Consider the following 17,699-nt stretch of genomic DNA (forward strand, 5'->3'; position numbering starts at 1 on the left):
AGCTCAGAAGGTCCATCCCAGTTCTGACTTGTGCCTTCTGGATGACAGAGTCAGGGGATGACTGACTTTCTACAGGATTCCTCACCTCTGATCCGCTCTAGTGGACACAGTATTTATATGTTTTTGGACAATGGTAATCCCTGGAGTACACATGGTAGGAGGTTCGGCAATGGTAATGCTTTTGAGTGTCATGAGGAGATGGTGAGGCATCCTCCTCCTGGACATACTTACCAGCTGGCACTATCAGCCCAAGCCTAGATGTTGTTCAGGTCTTGCTGTGTGGGCAAACGGAATGCTTCAACATCTGAGCAGTCGACAATTACATTGAAGGTTTGTGTGGTTTTAAACTTAAGTTTCTCAATTAATGCATTATGTTGACCAATCCCCCGAAAGAAGAAGTGGCTCTCCCTTTTGACATACAATATCACCAATGAAGACACATTCTAATAGAGCTTTGAATGTAACATATCTTCCTGAGGGGTTTTGTTGAAGCATGACTTAAGAATAATCAATGCTGCCATTTCATTGGGGAGGGGGAGGGAGCATGAAAACATTACAGGAGGAGCCATTAAAGTAATCTGTCTGGAGCCCTGGACAGGAAGTCTATTTTCAGCTTAGGTCAAGGGCAGAGTATTAAAACATGGGAATGAAGCATTAAATAAAATAAAGCACCAACAACCGAAATCGGAAGAATTTACAAACAAAACCAATATCCAGTATATCTCAGCTAGGATCTATTGTCACAGGCTACTGATAAACGTTTTTAAATTTTCAAATCTACAGTGATCTGGTCTGATTATACAATGTTATTTGGCAATGACGCATTTTCTTTCCAGTCTCAGCAATGCTTTGGTTTAGGCCTGTCTAAAGTACAGCAGCTCCCCGAGAGGGATCCACTCCTTACCTTTTCCTCGTATCGCCGTTTCATGCTTGCTGACAGTTTTTCAGGTGAAATTAAATTAAAATTTGGCACTACGGAGCTTGCATGTGATTCAAAAGGTCCTGTGGGTGAAAGCAAAATGGTAGAGAGACACTTTTGACATACCTGGTTAAGTGATCATTACTTCTAAGAACACAATGTTATAATTATTTAATATACTAATTTGAGAAAAAGCATTGTTAGGGGACAGGAGACCAGGACACACAAATATTTCAATCCCTATAAGTTACTGGGCCTTGCAATATACCTTATAGTCAAAACACCTCATCCTGACATCCTGTGCCCCCAGTATCAGTCATCTTCAAAACCCTAAATTGTTCAGCATTTACTAAATAATCCAGAATGCCAAAAATTATACTGACAACCAATTTAAGATCATCAGTCAGGTGCACGTGGTTTGTACCTACTGAAAGCTATTATTACATGGTCCTGTTCTTTGAAGGCAAAATTAAACGTATAAACATTGCAACATTTTTTTTTAATATTTCAACATTTTGTCAAAAAACTTCAACAAATGTTGGCCTTTTTCAGCAGTCCTCAAGTTCTCTGCTATTCAAAGATACCAGTAAACTAAGTTAAGGATTGCTGAGGTTAACCAATCTATTGTGTGAGCCAGAACCCTACTGCGTCTACAGCGTTTCAATCTCAACAAATTCAATTCAACAAAAACCCACTATTCCTGAAACAAAATGAATAAATTTAAAGCAGGAAATGTTCAGCAGATCTGGCAGCCATGGAGATAGAAACAGCATCATTAACAATAAATGCCAATGATCTTCCTATCAGTAACAAAGGAGCTGTAAGGGTGTGGAGTGTATTATGAGTGGGGGACTTGAATGCTCATCACGAAGAGTGGCACAGTAGCACCACAAATAACTGAAACTAACTAGCAGAAGAGTGAGCAAACGGAGAGAGATCTGAGAAGCAAGTGAAAGACTGCATAAGTTGAGAATGACAGGGCTGCTGGACATCATGCACAATTTGGGAACTTCGTGACCCGTGTACTGGGTGACCATTTGTGCAGCAGGTATCTGGTTGCAGCAGCCTGAGCTCTGCAGTTAGAAGTTGAGTAACAGCATCATTGCAATGAATCCACAAAACTAAGAGCTACATGGGTGGCACATTTATGAGTATGCAGGGAAGAGAGGGAAATAAATAACCAACACAGTCATAAGAGACTAGGTGGGTAGAACAGGTGTACTCCTGAGTGCATCAGGCTCATCATTCAGTATTTATTTCTGAATATCGATCAGATTGATGGTTCACATGAAAAGTGTATCCATAGCCAATTCCATGGCACCATGGATTAGCTGCACAGGGGACTCACAGAAGACAGGAAGAGCAATATTGATAAGAATCTGGTAGTTTATGGAACAGGTAGATTTTCCTGTGGCCATGGCATAAATCTAGGATTGTGTGTTGTTTCCTTGGTGCCAAGATAAAGGATGTCATTCAGCATTTGCAGTGTACCACGCGTCGGGAAAGAGAGGCGCGGTTGGGTGCAAGCCAGCCAGCAGGTGGTGCTGGGAGATAAATGCTAACCTTTCCAGTAATGCTCATAAAGAAGAAATCAGATTTATAAAAAGGAGCTAAATGAATTTCTTTCTTCAGGTAAAGAAATTATTTTAAGTTTCTGAGGCTGCATCAGTGATAAAGTCACAGGTAAACCCAGGACAAGCCACCACCACAGAAGTAGCTCCAGAGTTACAAAGCAGCTTTTGCTAAAGGTTTTCAATTGTTGCTGCACGATAGACATTCAATTGTCGTAAGGAGCATCACAGTATGGTGACAAAATGAACTGACACACTGGCTCTCAAAGCCTTGATGTTTCCTCAGTTAGGATTTTTTTTCCGCTTCAGCATGCTCTGAAGACGTGGAATATTGTACTTACCTCCAATAACTAGAAACACTGTCCTGTCTGCACTGTAAAGCCATCAAGCCTGTCTATAACTCATTTCCCAAATTGATTCAAAAAACTGGAAAAAATGATACAGATCCCAGGGTATGAAATAGGGTTGGACTCGTGAATGGTATACCAGTGATTCCAACCATGGGAATTCAGTTAACGATATTGTTATTCAATCCACACCTCCCACTTCCCAGTGAGCGACTAAGACACAATCCTTTATCAAATGTTAAATGGGGTATGTGTTGAAACCATACCATTGCTTAGCCAAGGAAGCTAATGGTACCTGTAGAACTGCTGAGCGACCCTTTCAGGTTCTGAGAGGAGGGGCTCTCTGGAGTTTCCCTGTTGAAAAGAAACACAAGAAAAACAGTCAACAGAACTCAGCCTGGGTAAACTTCAAACTTAGCAAGGATAAGAATGGTCAGGTCAAGCAATGATCACTTTTCATAAACTGATGGCATTCATCATTGCTTTCTTTACATGACCATTCAAAACTTCTCATTTCAATAATTTGCTCTTGATGTGGCCATTCAGCTGCAGCCAGAAGGACATAATGCTCAAGGGCATAAGTGTATTTTAACCAGCAGTGAGACAGGAGGCACATTAATTAGTTAGGACAGTATGCTCTTGCTTCTGTCCTCTATTAGAAGCAATGGTCTCTTCCCTCAATCTAACTAGTGAATCACAGCTTTAGACATTTAGAGGATTCTACTTTTAATCATATTTTCAAACCAAAACACCATGAGACAATAACGGACTGCACCTTTGGAGAAATCACAGAACAGAATAAATGAAACATTACAGGAGTCCACAAAATGTGAGGCTGGATGAACACAGCAGGCCAAGCAGCATCTCAGGAGCACAAAAGCTTTTGTGCTCCTGAGATGCTGCTTGGCCTGCTGTGTTCATTCAGCCTCACATTTTGTTGTCTTGGATTCTCCAGCATCTGCAGTTCCCATTATCTCTGATTACAGGAGTCCATTCAGCTCCCACAGTCAGTCCCACTCTCTTTTGAAAACCATCATTGAAACTGGCTCCTGCACACTTTCCAGCTGTACCTTCCAAATCCTAACCAGTCAATGTGTATATTAAAATCTCTATCCTCTGGCCCTCAAATTCTCTGTCAAATGGTATGGTTTCTCTCTGTACAGTCACTTAAAGGTTTTGAACATCTTCCACTTCAAAATTTATCCACACACCTGAACAGCCTCATTCACAGAAGCATTTTTACAAATCTTTTCTGCACTGTCTCTGATGTTTTCACATCGTCCCAGACTTGTCATGCCCCAAATTGGACACCACACACTGAGGTAAAACATCAAAATTTGATAACTGTTCGAAAATATTCAAAAAGCCCACAATTCCATATACTTCATAAATTTTCTCAACCTGCCCTACCTCCTCCAATGTTTTGTGTATACATATCCCCATGTTTCCAACCATTCCACCACATCTCCTATCCTTCTCACAATTCACAATATTTCCGAGTTAATGTGAACCACAATTCTAAACACCGATCCCAACATTCCACAAATTGCAGTACTGCTAAAACTTTCACTAACCCTGCACATCACAGTTAAAACCAAAAGTCATTAAGGACCCTTCACTAAATCAGCAGAAGAAAGACAGGAATTTTGATGTTGTTGATTGCATGGCCCTGAGCACCCAAATGAAATTCCTCGTCGCCTTCCATATTTTCACTCCAACAGTTTACCCTATTCTCAATAAACCTGCAATTAGCTTGGAATCAATAGCGCATTGCAAAAAATCCACATTTTCCTCTAACAATTAAAATAAATTGTTTCTGCCCTTTCCTCTTGCATTTTTAATATGAATCCAAATTCTTTGATTGAGATTCACAAATCAATAATCCTTTGCTATTTGCATTCACTCTCCTGTACTTCAGAACCCGCTACCTGGTCTAACCTGAACTTCTCTATCCCGGTGAACACAGTCCTGACCTCGAGTCTCATCACAGCTCTACTGGCTAGCTCATACAGGACAGCAACCATCGCAATCATTGACCCTCTGGCCGACAGTAAAAATCTCACCTATTGCTCTTTTCCTCCGAGATTTTAGATTTGATTTTCTTTAAGTGCTCCACTACCTCCACTTCCAGAATTCGTTTTTCAGTTTGCTTGTCCTTTTCGAACGATCGCACCTGAAAACAGCAAATGAGAAATGATCACAACATGACAAAAGCCCACTCTCTTGCTTTGAGAATTCCTGTCTCGCACAGCCACATAGCTGGGAATTAGAGGCAGATGTACAGCACGGAAACAGATCCTTCGGTCCAACTATGCCAACCAGATATCCTAAATTAATCTAACCCCATTTGCCAGCATCTGGCACACATCCCCAAAACCCCTCCTACTAATATACCCATCAGATGCCTTTTAAATGTTCTAATTGTACCAGCCTACATCACTTCCTCTGGCAGCTCATTCCATACATGCACCACCCTCTGTGAAGAAGTTGCCCCTTAGGTCCCTTCTAAATCTTTCCTCAATCACCTTAAACCTATGACCTATAGTTTTGGACTCTCCAACCCCAGGAAAAAGACTTTGGCTATTCACCCTACCCATGCCCCTCATGATTTTATAAACCTCTACAGGGTCACCCCTCAGCCTCCGATGTTCCAAGTAAAATAGCCCCAGCCTACTCAGCCTCTCCCTAGTGCTCAAACCCACCAGCCCCAGCAACATCCTTGTATATCTTTTCTGAATTCTATCAAGTTTAACAACATCTTTCCTATAGCAAGGAGACCAGAATTCTTGCCTAATTACTGGGGCTGCAGAGACAGTTATTTCCTTTAAAGATAGGGTATTCCCAGTTTCCATGAGTTCAGTCAAGATCTCTCATAACTCCTCCAACCAAACTTGCCCTGCTCCCTACTGGATCACACACTCCTTCTCTATCACCGCTCTCCCCACCCACACAGAGGGTCTCACCAGTGACCTCAAAAAACCAAATGAACTATACAAGGTGTCCAATCAGTTCCTCATGCCCAACCAAAGTTTCCCTTCCTACCCACCACATATAGGGTCTGCCTTTCCCAGATGAGATCTGCACCCCATCTCGCCCCAACAACACAGAGGATCTCCTCCCTCACACTGCAAGGCTCCAAAACTCCTGTCTTAAACTGTAAACAGAGTAGACTACAATTGATGAGGAACCTATAAATTGTGCACTGTCATTTCAGATCTGAGGAAATAAAAACAGATATAAATGGTGGGTAAAGAAAAGCTGCAGCAAAGGGAATACAGAAAATCTATCACAGGAGTGACATCTGTTTCTATAATCTTGCAGAATTTACTACTGTCAAGGTTTTAATATAATTTAATTATTATTAAATCAAAGCAGAATACTGTATATCAATAAGGCAACAACCGCAAACCACTCCTAATAAATATACCTTACAGCCTAGAGGGAGATTTCTTTAACCATTGAACTAACATCTGTGGAAACTTTTATGTGCTCTGTTACCACCTCTCAAGATTCACTCATCAAAAGCACAGCCGGTGCTCCAAACTGATTTATCCCCTTAGGTATTTGCAAAATTGGCAATGCAGGAGATAGCTACTGGCAGGCAATCACTCGCTGGCTGTAGTGTAACACTACTTCTGCTGCTGTTACAGAAATGTCATCTGCATTCTTGTTTTGAGAGGCAGGCTCACAACCAGCACAGATCATAACAGTGTGGTGAAGTTGCCTTCAATTACCTGACTAGAATCAGGGCATAATGAAAAGGGAAACATTGAGGTAAAAAAATTCAATTTCATTTTCCTGCATGCTTCACCTTTGCTTGTTCAGTTCTTCTACTTTCACTCTACGAGCTCAAGGCCCTAACAAAGTACATCAAACCTGACAGATGGCAAGGTCAGAAATCACACAACACTAGGTTATAGTCCAACAGGTTTGTCTGAAAACACAAACTTGTGCAGTCTTACTCCTTCGGGTGTTAGTGAAAGAGGTGGTATCAGACACAGAATTTATAAGTAAAAGATCAAAGGGTCAAACCACTTATGAGGATGTACTAAACAAACCTAAGATGCTGTTAAATCTTTAATCAGTTGGTAGGTTTTAATTGATTACTATGTAAAGGTAAATCCCCGAAATTCTTTGAAGTCACTGTCCTGAGAAAACTAAAGGTTTTATGAGTGTAAAGAAGAGGTGACAATTTAGGTCAGACAGTGCATGTTCGGTGTGAGGCCTTGTTTAGAATCTGTTTCTGGTTTGGTTTGGAGTCAGAGTGGTTTTATTTCTAAAGCAGGAATTTATAAACCACCACATTGACTGACTGTCTACAAATTGTGTGTTTTTTTGAAGACAGTAGAATGTATCCGCAAACATTCACCCATAGCTGTATATGTGCACGCGAGTGGCGGGGGGGGGGGGGGGGTGTGTGTGTGTGTGTGTGTGTGTGTGTGTGCGCGCGCCACCCACACACACACACAATAGTGTCTATCAACCACACACCCTCTCTCTACCCCAACCCCACCCTCCCATGCACGCACACACACACACTCTCTCTCTCTCTCACACACACACTCACACCACGGTGGCGCAGTGGTTAGCACTGCAGCCTCACAGCACCTCGGGCAACTGCCTGTGTGGAGTTTGCACATTCTCACTGTGTCTGCGTGAGTTTCCTCTGGGTGCTCCGGTTTCCTCCCACAGTCCAAAGATGTCCAGGCTAGGTGGATCGGCCTTGCTAAAAAAAATTGCCTGTAGTGTTCAGGGGTGTGTGGGTTATAGGGGAATGGGTCTGGGTGGGATGCTTCAAGGGGCGGTGTGGACTTGTTGGGCCGAAAGGCCTGTTTCCACACTGTAGGGAATCTAATCTAATCTAAAAGTCTATGGAGTGAATTTGTATTTGCAGATGCATTCTATTTTGTTCAAAAAACACACAAACTGTAGACACAGTCAGGCAATGTGGTGGTTTATAAATGCCTACTCAGAAATTAGTCTGACTCCAAACCAAAACACAAACAGATTCTAAACAAGGCCTCACACCTAACATGCGCTGTCTGACCTAAAATGTCACCAACTATTTACACTGATAAAACCTTCAGTTTTCTCAGGACAATGACTTCAAAGGATTTCAGGGATTTACATGTACATATTAATCAATTAAAACCTTCTAACTGATTAAAGATTTAACAGCATCTTAGGTTTGTTTAGTACATCCTCATCAATGGTGTGACCCTTTGATTTTTAAACTTACAAATTCTGTCTGATGCTACTTCTCTCACTTACACCTGAAGGAGGTGTATGACTCCAAAAGCTTGTGGTTTCAAATAAACCTGTTGGAGTAAAACCTGGTGTCGTCTGATTTTTGTCCACCCGAGACCAACACCAACTCCACATCCTGACAGATAGGGATCTCAAAGTCCTCTGACTGTAGCGACTGACAAGACACTGTAGATTTAAGTGATAAGCAACTTGGCTGATAAATAGCCACTTTACAGTGGGGTTCGTAGTAGTAGCTCACAAGGGCAGTCAGCAAAGACTGGGACAGATACCATACAAAGCTTCAAGGTTTACAGAGTAATTGAAAGGAAAGGAGTAAACAATTACCCGATAGAGAAGGGAACAACGCAAGCAAAGGCAGCGACACTCCAAAGAGCAACTATCACAGAAGTGACAAAAACAAAGTTGCTGGAAAAGCTCAGCAGGTCTGGCAGCATCTGCGAAGGGAAAAACAGAGTTAACACTTTGGGTCCGGTGACCCTTCCTCAGAACAGACGTGACCATCCCTAGTGTCTGGGACGCAGTGATTAGAGACCCCTTTGGAAAACTTCAGCTAGGTTCATCACTCGTGGGTAATACTTAGGCTAGCTTGCAAGTCCTATGCTTCACTTTGCTTGATTTGTAACATTAACTGAGGTTTTGTTTGCTACATCAGTTGTAGTCAGATTAAAGGATCACCGAGTCTGTCTGAGTGAACTCTCTCGGTACTGAGGTACATTGAGGACATTCTACCCTTCACTTCCCTCTTGAAAGCATGAGCTCATGCACAGATACTGTCTAGTGGAAATATCAGAGTGATCAATAAAATACAATTGACAAATTCCACGTAATTCTCTGGGACAGCCTTAAGTTCCAATCTGAAACATTATCGTAGATGATGAACTGCAGATGACCAATGTAAATGTGTTGGTATTATTGTACCAATTAGATTTTGCGGTCTTCAAAAGATGCAGCTCCACCACTGTATAATAATACACTACACATGCACAGATTTGCTTTTAAATAAAGGGCACTGGGGATTTTAATATTCAGATAAATCTTATCAGTTAAAGTCTGTTACCTTCACATGTTTGCTCTCCTTATCAGAGATAAGGACGGAGTAACTGATTCCAACCTGTTTGCAATGCTCCTGAGCTTCTTCCTGAGATAAAAAAATGCCACTGTTACTACATCCACGTGAAATCAGAAACACAGCTTTAATTCATATTGAGCATAGGATGTAGTCAGGTAAAGTTGTTATGGACCTGACCAAGACCCCTCAAAATATATTAAGACAGTCCAGAGTCTAATCATTCCTTATTTTAAAAGTAAAACAAAATGTAAGGCATTGAGTTCCAGGTGCAATCTGATTGGTCAAATTACTCTAAGCAAAACACACTATTTTTACACTACAGTTAAAATACAGACAAAACAAGAAGGAAATAAAAATAATTTTCTTAACTATAACTATCAAATTATATATTAGCTGTTCCAATATAGTAACAGCCCATAAAGACACCCTTGGCAAAGGCAAATTCAGTAAAACAGACTGTCTCACATGCAAATTCTAGCAGCAGGAAGAGAACCCCCAGCTTTTAGTTGTAATGGAGACAGAAATAAGTTTCCACATTCAGCTTCAAGACCCCAGCAACTGCTGAAAGCTAAAATTAAAAATCCTGGTTCTGCAGGAATGTGACTCCACCCATTGAGGCTGCTTCTAAGTTGTTCCAACTTCAAGAAAACAAAAATCAAGGCCCCGTAAGCTGTTTATTAGCCTTCAGCAGTCCGCTGGGCACCTCTGTCTCAACCCTTCTTCCAAAAGAAACAGGACAAAATACACCTTTTAAAGCTATAGTATCATCCCAATATAACATAAAGAAAGATTGATTTAGTGACAGAATGAACATAGAGGCAGGATATACACAAATACAATCCCTGGTCAGTGCTAAATTAGCTAACCTCAGCTGGACTTGTCAAGCGTGGAGATTGTAAAGACATCCACCCATCTTCCTACCCTTTTGCTGTACAGGTGACCATTTCCTCACAGTTCATGTCACCCAGTTTAGTTGAGATGGTCCCTTTTATTCCAATAAAAGTCATTTATTTACACATGAAGAATGACCAAGGATCCCGTGCGCTATCAGTAGGAGACCAGGCCGAAAGTCAAGTCCTCCCAACAGTCTTTTCACGAATGTAGAGCCTCTTCTTATTGAGATGCAATAACCTATATCTTGTTTAATCTAGAAGATGTTTCACATTACACAACAAGACAGCTGTCCTTGCACACACTAGACCTCATAAGCCCTTAAGGATATAGTGGGCATAGATGCAGCATGTGTGTCTGAAAGGGTTAACACTTCACTGGGGTCGCTAAGCACCACCCATACTGATGATGTCATGAGAAATTGGTGAGAAAAGTTAAGGTGGAGTCTTGCGGAAAATGGACCCAAGTTTCAGTCCTGCCAACAGTCTAATCTTATAACCTGCTAATAGTTGCAAATATGCAATAAACTGCATTTTAGTCCACAAAATCCTTCTCATTAAGCCAGACACTAGACAGCCTATAAAGCCCTTAAAGAAACCACACATTTAGAAGATATAAATGGCAGCAGACGCACCACAGAGAAGCTGAGAAATCATGGTGTTAAACACCAAAGTATATCTGCCTCCTACATTTCCCTAAATCAAGGTGCTTGGACATCAGTTTTTATCAATGGACCTCTAGCCTCTTAAATTACATCCACATCCCAAATCTACAACATCCATTACCTGGGTGACGTTGTGCAGCAACTCAGCTTTTATGCCAGATTTCCACAATTGTAGAATGAGGCCAATGGCTCTGTCCAGTGACACACTCCCAACGGCAACCACCAGGATCTCACAGATAGCAGGCTACAATGGAAAACAGTTGGTTGTAGAGTTATCAAACTGTAGTTCACAAACAGCCCACTGTTACAAGCTAAAGAAACAAAAAAGTGTTTGTGCTGGAATCCATCTCTCCAGCATGGCCCCATCCCTCATTCAGTCGTTAAACACTTCTTGTGTTTGGCTGATATACTACACATGAAACCAGCAATGATATAAAGTGTAAGATAAAACTCTTGGGGCAACTTACCTGCTCAGATGAGTTACAAAGGGCGTAAATTTTATCCAAGGCAAGGCTGACTCCTACAGCAGAGGGCAGTGGTCCCACAACCTGTGGTTTCTGAAACTCAAGGATCTAAGGAAGAGAAAGAATGACTCAGAATAATTCTTATTTCTTGAAAAGGAAAACTAGATTTACAAATAATTTTGCACAAATCTGCAAATGCCGATAGGGATGAATGCAGTGCGTGATGTTGTTCCCGTAGTCTGGGATTGCTGTATGACTGATTTTTGACCTGGACCAATGTAGCCAATCTCAGCCAGGGAAGCTGGTGATATCACTTCCATTACAAATGATCTCAGTGCTGTCCACAAAGAAGGGCGTGGGCAACGGAGGAACCATAAATCTTTCAGAGTTCCTGCTCCAGTCATCCTTGCTTGAAACTGGATGTGTGGGGATTACTGGGCAAGGTCAAGACCAGGTCTGCTAATTATGTCATTCACTGCTGAAGGTGATGCTTGCTATCTTAAACATAAATAATAATAGGTTAAGTGATATACCAAACAATTGCCTACTCCATATCCATAGCAAATCTGGAAAGGAGATGGCGGAAACAAAACAAAGAACTATGGATGCTAGAAATCAGAAAAAAATATACAAGACAACTGCCAGAAAAACTCAGCGGGTCTGGCAGCATCTGTGGAGACAAAGCAGAATTAACGTTCTGAAGAAGGGTCATTGGACCCGAAACTTTGACTGTTGTCTCTCCACAGAAGCTGCCAGACCTGTAAGTTTTTTCAAAGAATTGGGAGAATTGGAAAGCTATGATGAGCAGAAACTTGTCATAACTTGTGGCAGGACAGGAGGAAGATAGTTCCAATGATGACTGTAGAACTAGAGTTGAACAGAGCCAAAATTCAGCTGATATTCCTCCCTCCCCAGTTTAAATGTCAGATACCTTTCTACAACAGAGGACACAAATCATGATTCAGGGAAAGACAGGATCAATCTATCACTCTGCAATACAGTGAATGAGAGCTTCAATAAACTTCTGTGCTGTAGAAACACCCATATATCTTGCATATGTGCATATAGAGGTGCAGACCCTTCCTAGACAATGGATTCACAGTAGGCAGGTCTATTTTTATCTCTTATCCATATGACTATCCTTCAGGGACAGGGTGGGAGAGAGGTTGATTCTTCAAACATGGATTTCCACTTAGACATCTAACAAGAGGTATCACAGAGAATGGAAAGCAAGTGGATTTGCCCATCCAGTACCCGTAATCAACAATGTTGTTCCTATATGGGACCTCATTAAGATAACTTGATAAATCAGACAAATTGAGAAAAATAACAGCATTTCTGGGTTATCATAATGGCCATGTAGCACCTCAATCACAGAGATTTTTAATTAGAAACAAAATAAATGAAATTTGCCTCAAACGAATGACACGTTTCATGTGTGCAGGAACGTTCTTCAAGTCAGTACCAACGTATTCAGCAATGGTGTTGGGGGGGGGCGCGGGCGGGGAAGGAAGAGGAATTACCTTGCATCAAGTCACACTATGACAAAACCTAGATAATGTGAGCTCTGCACAACAATACAAGTGGAGGACTGACATGGAGTTGAAGATGAGTCAAACTAGATGGGAGGGCAGTATCAACTTTTACTTGATCTGCTCATATGCAAGGTCTGCACATTGATACCGGAGTGCTACAACATCATGCAAGAGGAAATGTTGGCGAAGTTAGTAAAGTGTGGAAATGAGTCAGACAGAACAGGTTCAATCCACATGCCACATCAAGGTTGGGTGGCTCTGCTGTGACTGCATCATCTATACCAAAATTAACCACACTGCCTCAAGGCTAAAAGAAGAAAATATTAACAAAGAAAAGTTAAATAGTGCAAACTGCAGCTCAGAACAGAGTGGATGTCAGTCATGATGACATCTGAGCTCCAATAAACCAACAGCTCTCATTGTTTAGCATGATATATGAAAAATGTGTTGTAACGTACCAAAGTAAAGGAGGAGATTATATTGTGTGCGTGACTACGCATATACGAAGACACAAAAATATTTAATGGTCTGCACCAGTGTGGACACTGAACTAGGTGTAAGATGCAATGTTATAGTAATTAATTTATTCTGATCAAGATCCATGATCAAAATGTATACAAAAGCAATTCTACCTAAAGCAATACAGCTGTGTTGAAGGACGAACCAGTAACTGACTGAAGTCACCATTTGTTAGTAAGCAAAAGGAATTCATTTTCTTGTTTTAACACCACATTTTCAAGAATGTGTGAAGGTTACAAAATATCACTGCATCTGGACAAACAGAATCTTATACAGCAACAGGTGATCAGTGCTACTAAGGTAAGACAGGGCCAAAAGAACTCACCAGACTGTCATACCTCCCTCCAGCTGCCAAAATATCTGGCACAATATGATGTCGCCGCTTCACGAGTGCTACAAACTGAAAAATTACTCCACTGTGCTGCTGCACCTTGTAGACAAGGCCCAGGTTAACCACAACCTATAAAACAAGGAAGACTGACATCAACACCCATGTCAGCAAGGTCTTTCACTAGTCCTTCATATGAAATCTGACCTTCCTGCACCGTTCCAATGAAGCTCAATCCAAGCTCAAGGAACAGAACTTCATTTTTTGATCAAGCATTTTATGGTCTCCTGGGCCTAACATTGAGTTCCACAATCTCACATCCTAGGCTCTGCTCTTTCTTTGTTTCTTTTAGGATGATTACTACCAGTGATGATTCTGCTTTTCACATTTAAACCTCCTCCAGCCATACCTTTTGAACCTATTTCAAATATACTCTGCTGCCTCCCACCTGACCTCAGACTTTCCCTTTTCTTCCTTCCAGCCCTGCCCTTGTCTTAAAGCTGTTACATCTCCAAGTAGTCCTTCGTCTGAACTTGGAGTGTCAAGTGGAAATGTTAACTGCTTCTCATTGCACCTTTACAGCTAAAGCTGCTGAGTATTCCTGTTTTGGTTACTTACTACAAGTCTGCTTGTTGAGAGTCTCAGGATATAAAAATCGGGTCTCACACACCACCTATCAAGTTGCACATCTTTAACCTCTTTTGCCTCTAGCTTATGTTCTAATTTTAATCCTAAATTTAAAGCCAATGCTAGGGTCTAGTTCTATTTCCTGCATGCGCTGTTCAGCACCATTTCCTGTAAGGACAGGGAATCACAGCTCTTGTGGCACAGTGGTAGAATCCCTACCTCTGGATCTGGAGATCCAGGTTCAAGTCCCACCTGCTATAGAGGCATGTCATGACAATTTGTCTCCGAAGAGGTTTATAATTTTATTAATAAACTATCTGAACAGGGAATCAGCAGGCTGCTTCAACTGTGGAGCTTAAATTCCTGAGCCATACAGAACGGCGATAAAGAAGAGGAATACTAGCAGATAGTATCTCCGAAAGGGTAGAGGAGATCAATGAGGATTAGTATCGTTTGCGGATTAAAATTTAACGGACACCACTGCACCTAAAGACATTTTTAATCAACCTGGTCGAAGATGTTAGTACACACCTTCAGAGCAAATGGGGCTTGAGCCTAAGCCTCCTATTGCTCCAGCTATATGGTTCAACTTCACTCGATGTATTAAGAAGTTGAGCTATTAGGTGAAGTACTTTCTCTGTTTAAAATCATTCATTAGAGTTACTACCAACCTTTAGTTTGACATCAAGTTTCTTCAGGAGTTCTGTAACTTCCTCAAGCTCCTTTATGGCCTGTTTTACCAGCTGGCAAACAGCTATCTTCCCCTTCATCAGAGGTTTCAGTACCTCTCTCAGGTCTTTAAGATCCAGCTTTTTCTCAGTATATTTATATAGGTGCAACAGCTGAATGAGAGAGAAATAGCACTTTAAAAAAGGATGATTTTTCTCCCTCTACAAAGCCCTGCATCGTCAATGCACAGAGTAACAAATGCATTTAAAATACATTCCCACTCGGGAAAAGCAACAGAATTATATTGATAGGATGAGATAAAGAAAGTGTGAGGAACTTCACATGGAGCATTAACACGTGCACAGACCAGTTAGAAGTAATAAGTTACAAATCTGCAGTACATTCAAGTAATTCTATGGACTGAGGCAGATGTCATTTAATGGGAAACAAGCAGCTGCTCAACTTACATCATTCTGTGACAGTGACAGGTTGCAGAACTTGGCTTCTACCTCTTGCTTGGTCAGTTTCCCCATCTGGCACGGAAGAGAGAATGACATACATCAAAGGAGATGGAAAGAAATCAGTAAATGTAGCAATGCACCAATTATAGGTAGTATATAGTATATAGGTTATAGTATTTCACAAAGATTGTTCAAAAGCGCAATAATGTGGAGGTGCCAGTGTTGGACTGGGGTGGATAAAGTCAGAAGTCACATGATACCAGGTTACAGTCCAACAGGTTTATTTGAAATCACAAGCTCTCAGAGCATAGCCCCTTCTGCAGGTGAAGTGAGACAGAAGCACAGAGACACAGAATTTACAGGCAGAGAGGTCAAAAAATCATACAAGTGGTGTGAGTGGAGTGTCAAATAGTAAGTCTCTGCAGGTGATCAAAAACTGCCAGACAGTGAGTGTAAAGTATCAATAGCTGAATAACAAGTGAAGGCATGATCTATAATCAGATTAAGTAATGCAGAGAGAAAATGACAAAAAATTAAAATTGAGATGGTGCTGGAGTCAAACCAAATGATTAGAATAACTGAAAATATAATAGCTATGACACGAAAGTCAAGTCACATGCAGTACTACGATATTCATGGATCTTGATCAATCTCCCGGACAATTCCACATTATCAATCGTGAGGAGAGATCCTCAGAGCACCACGGAATAGGCAGGCAATGGAAACCTGGATATTAGAACATAGAACATAGAACAGTACAGCACAGAACAGGCCCTTCAGCCCACAATGTTGTGCCGACCATTGATCCTCATGTATGCACCCTCAAATTTCTGTGACCATATACATGTCCAGCAGTCTCTTAAATGACCCCAATGACCTTGCTTCCACAACTGCTGCTGGCAACGCATTCCATGCTCTCACAACTCTCTGCGTAAAGAACCTGCCTCTGACATCCCCTCTATACTTTCCACCAACCAGCTTAAAACTATGACCCCTCGTGCTAGCCATTTCCGCCCTGGGAAATAGTCTCTGGCTATCAACTCTATCGATGCCTCTCATTATCTTGTATACCTCAATTAGGTCCCCTCTCCTCCTCCTTTTCTCTAATGAAAAGAGACCGAGCTCAGTCAACCTCTCTTCATAAGATAAGCCCTCCAGTCCAGGCAGCATCCTGGTAAACCTCCTCTGAACCCTCTCCAAAGCATCCACATCTTTCCTATAATAGGGCGCCCAGAACTGGACGCAGTATTCCAAGTGCGGTCTAACCAAAGTTTTATAGAGCTGCAACAAGATCTCACGACTCTTAAACTCAATCCCCCTGTTAATGAAAGCCAAAACACCATATGCTTTCTTAACAACCCTGTCCACTTGGGTGGCCATTTTAAGGGATCTATGTATCTGCACACCAAGATCCCTCTGTTCCTCCACGCTGCCAAGAATCCTATCCTTAATCCTGTACTCAGCTTTCAAATTCGACCTTCCAAAATGCATCACCTCGCATTTATCCAGGTTGAACTCCATCTGCCACCTCTCAGCCCATCTCTGCATCCTGTCAATGTCCCGCTGCAGCCTACAACAGCCCTCTACACTGTCAACGACACCTCCGACCTTTGTGTCGTCTGCAAACTTGCTGACCCATCCTTCAATTCCCTCGTCCAAGTCATTAATAAAAATTACAAACAGTAGAGGCCCAAGGACAGAGCCCTGTGGAACTCCACTCACCACTGACTTCCAGGCAGAATATTTTCCTTCTACTACCACTCGCTGTCTTCTGTTGGCCAGCCAATTCTGTATCCAAGCAGCTAAGTTCCCCTGTATCCCATTCCTCCTGACCTTCTGAATGAGCCTACCATGGGGAACCTTATCAAATGCCTTACTGAAGTCCATATACACCACATCCACAGCTCGACCCTCATCAACCTTTCTAGTCACAAATTGATGGATGAATCAGGACATTGCTAAGAGTACAAATCCTGGGAGCTGTGCAAACCTTACATTTACTGGCGGTTAAATCCAGTAAATTTTCAATGACCAGGAGTGCACCAGTTCAGACAAAATGCATAGTTTTACTTCCACTTTACAAAATACCTTTAACTAAAAAAAAACAAACTAACAATGGAGGGAGCAGAACGCAAACCAGGTTAGAGATTGCCATTCCACAACTGATTCACAGATCAGGCTGTCCAGCTGAAAGTGTCTTCTAAGGTCTATAAAAATCCTTGGTGCAATAGCTTACAGGCTTAGTAAGATACTAGTGAATATGAAGTCAAACAAACAAAAAGGAACCTTTATTCAGCAAATCACATTCTATGAAGTCACAGAACAGACACCAGAGTAAGTGGAAACATGTCACAGTAAAACAGAAAT

At 41.6% G+C, this 17,699-nt stretch overlaps 1 protein-coding gene across 1 annotated transcript in view; it reads right to left on the reverse strand.

Annotated features, from left to right (window-relative positions):
* Positions 1-17,699, reverse strand: part of eif2ak4 (eukaryotic translation initiation factor 2 alpha kinase 4) — a 108,659-nt gene that overhangs the window by 9,517 nt on the left and 81,443 nt on the right. The window contains exons 28-36 of the mRNA XM_059649471.1: positions 15,339-15,404; positions 14,874-15,044; positions 13,573-13,707; positions 11,197-11,301; positions 10,851-10,973; positions 9,163-9,243; positions 4,901-5,010; positions 3,133-3,191; positions 905-1,002 (exon numbers count right to left, since the gene is read on the reverse strand). Coding sequence (XP_059505454.1) covers positions 905-1,002; positions 3,133-3,191; positions 4,901-5,010; positions 9,163-9,243; positions 10,851-10,973; positions 11,197-11,301; positions 13,573-13,707; positions 14,874-15,044; positions 15,339-15,404 — 948 coding nt within the window. The remainder of the gene's footprint in view (positions 1-904; positions 1,003-3,132; positions 3,192-4,900; positions 5,011-9,162; positions 9,244-10,850; positions 10,974-11,196; positions 11,302-13,572; positions 13,708-14,873; positions 15,045-15,338; positions 15,405-17,699) is intronic.

The sequence above is a fragment of the Stegostoma tigrinum genome, chromosome 10 (assembly GCF_030684315.1).
Source record: "Stegostoma tigrinum isolate sSteTig4 chromosome 10, sSteTig4.hap1, whole genome shotgun sequence".
Classification (NCBI taxonomy): Eukaryota; Metazoa; Chordata; class Chondrichthyes; order Orectolobiformes; family Stegostomatidae; genus Stegostoma; species Stegostoma tigrinum.